Genomic DNA, 7,634 nt, shown 5'->3' with positions numbered 1-7,634 from the left:
CAGCAATTTTTCTAACCTTTTTTTTGGAAAGCCTAACATTTGTAAAGTTAAGTTTGTGGAGTTATTTCTTCTCGTTTCCTGTTTTCTGGAACAAAATTACGCTCGAAGTTTTCCCACCTTTTTGGCCTTTTCAGGGCACGCTCAAAAACTAAGTCAGGCGCCTGCTGTGAGGTATGATACAGTAAACAGAGATTTCATAATCAACAGAAACAAGGTAAACACAAGTGCTGCTGTGGATATTTTCTTTGTTGCTTTGCTGTTTCTTAGTGGACTCAATATTCACAACAAACATCAGTCTAAACACTGCTTCTGACATGTCTTCCCCATATCATACATCATAAGCTGCAAAAATAACCACTGACTCCTCCAGTCTGAGCTGCAATGCTGATGGCCCAAAATTGGAATAAAAACATTTTTTAGGTGGAAGAGAGACGGATATAACAGGAAAAAAGCTGAAAACTTTATTGTGTATGGTCTAAAGTTTAAACAAAAAATCCTTCTTTTTTACCTTCAGTTCCCCTTTAACAAAATAATAAAATAAAATAAAAGTAATAATAATAATAATAATAATAATTATTATTATTCTTCTAAAAACAATAAAAGAAATATTTATAGAGCCTACCTTATTTACAATAACAAATACTTGTTCATAAAAATAAAATCTGGATATCTTTTTCTCTTTTAGGTGTTCGGATGAAAATTCAATCAACTAGTTATCAGAGGATTGTAGGTAAGACTCTTACTAAAGGAACTCTGATTTCTTTTTTCTTGGTTTGCATGTTACATGCTGAAAAATACATCTTTCAAAAGTCCCCAGTTGTTGATATGAAAATATCTTTTCACACTTTTCATTGTCCCATTGCTTGCATATTTTGTGTGTTATGTAAATTCCTTTCGAACCAAAAACACTTGGGACGAACCCACATTCATCTTCCGTAAAAGTTAAAAGTCCTAAAAGGTTTCTCATTTCCTTTTTTCTGCAGAAATACAATGTACATCCAACAAGAGAACAATTCTTAGGCTGTTAAGTAAAAACTCAAGTGAAGTTATGATCCTCACAGTTATGAATGCAATCTTAGCAATTGCATAGAGAAGCCTGAAAATTTCAGGATGTCAACAGGGTCTCAACCCATGACCTTGCGATACCAGTGTGACGCTCTAACCAACTGAGCCATGAAGCCACTGTCTTTGGAAGCTGGTCATTTGTGGATTCAAGTGTTCCCACGATGAATGAAGCAATGAACGAAATGATACATGAGCATTACTGATCATGTAAATGCTCGGCATCTATGGTCAGAAACACAGATTGGCTCCTGTTATGATCTAGTATTCCAAAAGATTTATATCAGGAGCCTGCAAAAGTATCTTACAAACACCTTAAATCAGAAGCAGTGAACCGTTACACGGACAGTACTTTGATAAATCTGACAGTAGAATGGAAGACCCAAGCAACTGCACAGAACGTTGATCTTCGATCAGGCCAAGAGGAAGCCTGCGAGCAGCAAACAAAATTGTGCCCGCCAAAACCACAGAGATTACCATATGACAGAATAAAGTCCAAACGCCAAATGCGTTAAAAGAATAGATGTCATATTACCATCACCCACATAAGACTTAACTCCTCAACAACAGTCAAGCTTGAACGGTTTACAATACACTTCTGAGACGATTCCACACAATCCTGCTTCAGACTCTGTCCCAATTATTAACTTTACCGCGGTCCTATTACAGTTGGTGGATATCACAAACTTGTCTAGTAACAATTCCGTGCACGGGATCTAAATGAAAGGAAAAATGTGGCTAGTATAATGCTTCGAATAACACACAAATGGTTCTCTGAAAACTGACTTACAGAACACGCTTGAACCTCTTCAGACACGGTAAAACTGTGAAGTCCGCTAAATAACAAAACAACATGGCAGGCAAACTCTAACATGGTCCTCGAACCGCGCGAAATTGGATACTAAGGACACAAGCTAAACCGCTGATCAAACTTGAATTCACAAAAATAATCTTATGATAATAGTCTCTTCTCCCCCGAAATCAACTCACTTCCAGCCCAACCAAGCTTTAAACTAAAAAAAATGTAATTAATTCAAGCTTACCTGTATAGAAGAAATAACCACATATGTTGTACAACATCTAAAATCTAATGCCTCCTCGTGTATCCTAAATTAAACTCTCAACAATGAAGAAAACCTAAATTCATGATTTTTTACTTGCTCCCCGCAACTAAGTACCACTTCACTACACAGCGGGCTTAGAATCTAGCGGCCCTGAGAATGAATGAGAAATATGCTGCATCTCCATTCAATCCCCTGGCCTTCTTCTTCCATTGTAGAAGTTACCAGGAGTACCTATTGCATTCTTTCACTTTTTTTCTTCGGATTGCCACACCCACCATTACTCTGAGAAAAATCCACTTACCACCCAACTGAGTGTCCCAGTATTTCGCTCCTGGTATCACACTTACAAACGCGCAACCCAGTCTACGCTCACGGAGCGTCTAGTTAATTTTGGATTGTGTAACATCTTTATTTACCTGCAGGAGAATAGGGATATTATGACAGCTTAATGCTGTAAGGCTTAACTGGCGACACTCAAAAGTATTTTTAAGCAAACAATTTGTAAATTGCTTTCTTGTCAATCATGTCAAGTTTTTCTTGTGGTTCGATTCGCGAAATATTCCTATTAAGACGATCACGGCATTAGCCCGGCGGTTTGAAGTATTTCTCACCGACTTCAAGACGCTTGCTTAAAGAAGAGATAATTGACAGTGACAAATCCCTTTGACTAGTGGCTCTAGGAACTTAAAACTAGAAGTGTTGTGAACTACCTGTCAACAAAACTCTGCGAGAAAACATCCAAATCACGCAATCGAAAACTGAACTTTGCAACTCTTTTAGGTGAGTAGTTTTTCACTTGTCTTCTAGTGTGTTTTCAAACCTTAGAAAAAGTTATTTAGAGCAAGCTTTGATTAACCTGGGTCGCGTACAACTGGTTCGATCACTTGGCTGGATCAACCGTCCATTCTGTGACGAAAAGTCTTTCCAGTAGCAAAAGATTGTTCGAGCCATTGCTTTTCTAACTATTGTAACAAGGAGAGAGCTATCTTAATAGGCCTTATCACGATTTTCGACGCCATCTTGACGGGTAGGCAAAGTGGTTAGAAATTACAGTGTTTGTATGGGAATCGGATAGCAAATAACTTCTTCCAAAATTGAATTTTACACAATTTGTGAATCGTAACGTTAAGTACTAAGTAGAACATTATGTTCACCAAGTCTGGAGGATGTGGCTTTCCTATAAGTCGCTGAGCTAATTTTTTTTAATTTTCTATACATTTGTCTTTAAATTTTTTTCCCGCGAACTGCGTCTACACGTTTGTCTACCCAGCCAAATTTACAGACTAATGTGTGGAAAATTCCAAAAATTAACTGAGCGTCTTCTACTTGGTGAATACAATCTTTTACCTAGTATTTTAACGTTGAAAAAAATTGTGAAAAATTCAATTTTGGAAAATGTTATTTGCCGTCGGATTCCCATAAAAACACCGTAATTTCTGACCGCTTTGCCTACCCGTTAGGATGGCATCAAAAACCGTGATAAGGTCTATTTCGATCAGATCAGGCTGTGTTCGAGGACCTAGGATCTTGAATGCGTGGCCACATCCAAACAAAAAGTTGATTTGTTTCTAAACAAACAAAGGATACAATGATATCTCTCTGTTGTCAGAAACAAAGTTGAATTTATTCGTTAAGTTAAATTTATCGCGTAATCATGGGCTCGAGATGGGTGATCAAATGAAGAGAGAAACTTATCAGTCACTTTAAATTCACCTGGAACTACGAGAACTACGTCAAACCCGAATTTAATGGTGTTGATTATTGGTAAGTCCGTCCGTCTATCTCAAACACTGCCATTTAATTAATTTGGCGTTTCTCCTTGGCAAACGCTTCCACTTTTCTTGTTGACTTTTTTGCGTAAACTCTCGCGGCATTCGCGTCATAGCTAGATATCTTGGAGACAGTTTCTTCGTTTGATAAAAGCCAAACGGGAAGTCTTGGATCAGCACGTCCACACAAGGAACTTGGATTTCAGCCAGGGACGTACGGTTTCATTTCATTTCAAACTCGTCTCAGAGTGTTGAGATCAGTGAAGTGTCAGTTGAAATGCTCCAGGAAAATAAAAGATAACCATTCATTAGGTCGGTAAAAACCAAAATTTGTTCTAAGATAGATACTGAGTGAAGAATGGCCACACTATGCAAGCAGCATGTGCCTATATTTGACTTGTCCTCGAGGCATAGGCATGCACACTAGACGCAAAAAAGTTTGAAAAACGTTGCGTGTGCCATGCATGCATCGTACTATGCAAATTCAGGACATTTTGGGGAAAAAAATTAGAAGGGGCTGTTGCGCTTTGCATTTGCCTGGAATACGATGAGCTTCTCTTCCCCTCCCCTCGAATTTCAAGACGCTCCACTACTTCTGATTTAGCCATGCAGTTCTGTCGGCGAAGTAAATTTGTTGGTTTATTAATTTGAAAAAGAATTCCATGTCACCAGCTGATTCTCAAAGCTCAGCCTTTTATGGCCACGTTTAGTCAAATCAAGATCAAATCTTTATTTTAACACGGTAAAAAAATCATCAGGTTTTATGGTACAATATAAAATACAATTACCTAACAGTGTATAAATAGAATAAATACGTACCAAAAAAGTCTCATCAGTAAAATACTACTCATAAAATTACACTAATCTAGACCTGTTTTCCATGAATACCATGTATCTAACTTACTTAACTAAAATGAAGAATTAACCATAGCTTAAACCGATTCAGAGATTTCACTTGCCTAAGATTGCAGGGTAGACTGTTCCAGAGAGTTGCTAAAGCTCCTTTTTAGGTAGTCGGTTCTTGCCGGGGAAAGTGAAATATAGATTCGTATATAATAAGTTGTGATAAATTATATTTAATGGTTTGCTTTGCTTTATATTTGCTACAGGTCTTTTCACAACTTGTATTGTGAAGCGAATGAAAAATGATGAATACCAGCAACACGACAGGCCACGTCAGTGATCATCAAATCTTGTATAATTGCACCATTACTGAAGATTCTCTTGAAGTTAAAATCTGCAAGATAATTGCTTACGCTCTATTGCTTGCTTTTTCACTTCTGGGAAATACGTTGATAATAATGGTTGTCTGTCGAGATAAAAAAATGAGGACAACTACAAACCTGCTTATCGTAAACATGGCAGTCTCTGATCTTCTTGTTCCGGTCTTCGCCATGCCTCGAGCTAGCGTCGAAATATTTTTCGGCAACCTTCGATGGTTGATCGGTGGAGCCTTTGGGGAGGCCCTTTGCAAAGTTACAGCGTTCCTCCAAGACATCTCCACCGCAGTATCTGTTCAAAGTTTAGTGGCAATTTCAGTAGACCGTTTTTACGCCGTGTGGTTTCCAATAAAAGCAGCTCGTATCAAGCCAAGAATAAAATTAGTAACTTCACTGATATGGTTCACTTCTGCGATTATTCACCTTCCTTATCTTTACGGTTTCAAGACTGTTAGTATAGGTGACAAAACGTATTGCCTCGTCAGTGGGCCACTCCCAATAACGAAGATTGTCCTTTTGTTGTTGATTATTCTAATATTCATTGTACCTCTGGTAGTCATCACAACATTATACTCATTGATAGTAAAAAAACTTAGAGGACAAACGTCCTATGGAGTGAGGAACTTGGTCGTGCATTTTAGCCGGGAGAAAAGGAATCGCAACATATTAAAGATGTCCGTGGTAATAGTCATGGTCTTTTTCTTATCGATGTCACCATTTGTGGTGTATTTATTTATTGATATCTTCAGCAATGGTCGAGCTTGTCTTTTAAAGAACTTTCGCTTTATTTCTCAGTACTTGGTCCATTGTAACGGCTTCCTTAATTTTGTTACTTATTTCACCTTTAACAAGAGCTACCGTCGCGGCTTCTCCGCGATCCTGTCACGTGTTGTCTGCTTATGTTGTTCCAATTGCCGCTGGAAACATGAAGTGGAACTTAGCCGCCATTTCGGACCAGATTGTCACGGTTTGTCCAAATTTGAAATGGACTTCGAAAGCAAGGATGTTGTGCTCACAAGTGTACGTTCGCTGGATATAAACAGTGAGCGACATGCTCTTGGGAATACTTGATACCAGGTTATATCCAATTAATGAATGAAGAGCGTAGTTTCTAAAGAAACTGTGGTGCTGCGTCGGTGGGAAAGTAGTATACAAAATTTTGGTTTTATCAACGGAGTTGATAATGTAAATTGACCACCGTACAGAGATCATTTTTCTAAAAGCTGACGTTTCCAGATTCTAAAAGCTGACGTCAGCTTTTAGAATCTCTGTACGGTGGTCAATTTACATTATCAACTCCGTTGATAAAACCAATTTGAAATTTTCATATCCAACTAGTTAATTGAAATTACCCGACTTAAGGACGGTGCCTACTAATTCAAAGGTATTTTTGCCCTTTTTTATGATTATGCGGAAAATGTACATCCAGATCTAAAATTGGGGGTAACCACGCATTTTTCAAAGATACATGATAAATAATATTTGTAAAAAGCTTTAAAATACAAAGCAATGTATGGCGTTCTTTCTCAAATTGCAGCTTAATTATCTTTTAAAAATGTATGGCTACCCCCCCCCCCCCCAAATTTTTCTTTGGATATCAAGAGTACTTTCCAAGATCTACCATTTCCGGACAGTTTTAAACCGCGCAAAAATATCCCTGTAGTAATAAGATCTAATAAGCACCACCCATTGGAAATCCGAGTATCTCGAGATGCGCAGAACGTGTGCGCAATAACAATAGGCGCCGACCTTAAAACAGTTATGAATGCGGCCGCGCCTCTTCGGTGTTAACCGGGGTAAGCAAATTAACGCAAAAACAATACATTTCCATAACCGGGTTCGGTATTTTTAAACCACCTCACTGGGTAGTTTAAGGCAGGTTAACCGGTTTAAGTTTAGGGAATTTTTTTAAACGGGTGATTTAAAATTTAACCTGGTTAACTCGCCAAGTGTGGCTGCAGCCTCGACCAATTTGGCAGCTGGTTTATGAAACCTTAATTTTAACTTTCCCGGAAGAGCTGTCCTTGACAAACATTCTTTAAAATGCACTGATCCCCAAATGATGTTTCCTTGTTAAGGTAAACCTATCCAGAATGCTTGCTGCTAATTATCTCCCAAAACTGAAGCCAAGAGAAAATTGCGCAAAATTCAATTCAACATTCCAAGACCTATCAGTACAGAATTCCGTTGACGAAGATCTAAAACCATCTTCAATGAAAAATAAAATAAAACACCACTTTATCAAAGCTTAGTTCTCAATTATTTGGTCTTGGTTTAATTTAGTCATTTTGTGGGCTGCTTTGAACAGACTGTTGAAGAAATGTTTTACCGAATATAGCTCGAAGTTGCAATGTTCCCTGCTTACGCATCTAGCTCCTCTCAGTACCAAGTGCGCGCCACGTTTTCCTTCACGTGGGCTCACATTTTTTGGTTGCTTTCCTATCATAAATTTAGACATTACTAGCTAACATGGAAGCCAAGTAGAAAGTAGGATGGCCTCAATCCTCGAATGCTCGAAC

General features: G+C 38.2%; 1 protein-coding gene across 1 annotated transcript; it reads left to right on the top strand.

Moving 5' to 3' along the window:
• Positions 1–2,710: 2,710 nt before the first annotated feature.
• Positions 2,711–6,186, top strand: LOC138021272 (QRFP-like peptide receptor). The gene is made up of 2 exons (XM_068868120.1): positions 2,711–2,906; positions 5,005–6,186. Exon 2 carries the CDS (start codon positions 5,041–5,043, stop codon positions 6,184–6,186), a length of 1,146 nt encoding a protein of 381 aa, XP_068724221.1. The 5' UTR covers positions 2,711–2,906; positions 5,005–5,040.
• Positions 6,187–7,634: the final 1,448 nt, after the last annotated feature.

The sequence above is a fragment of the Montipora capricornis genome, chromosome 10 (genome assembly GCF_036669925.1).
Source record: "Montipora capricornis isolate CH-2021 chromosome 10, ASM3666992v2, whole genome shotgun sequence".
Lineage (NCBI taxonomy): Eukaryota > Metazoa > Cnidaria > Anthozoa > Scleractinia > Acroporidae > Montipora > Montipora capricornis.
The sequence above is the reverse complement of the archived record's forward strand: the minus strand, read 5'-3'. Positions and strand labels throughout refer to the sequence as shown.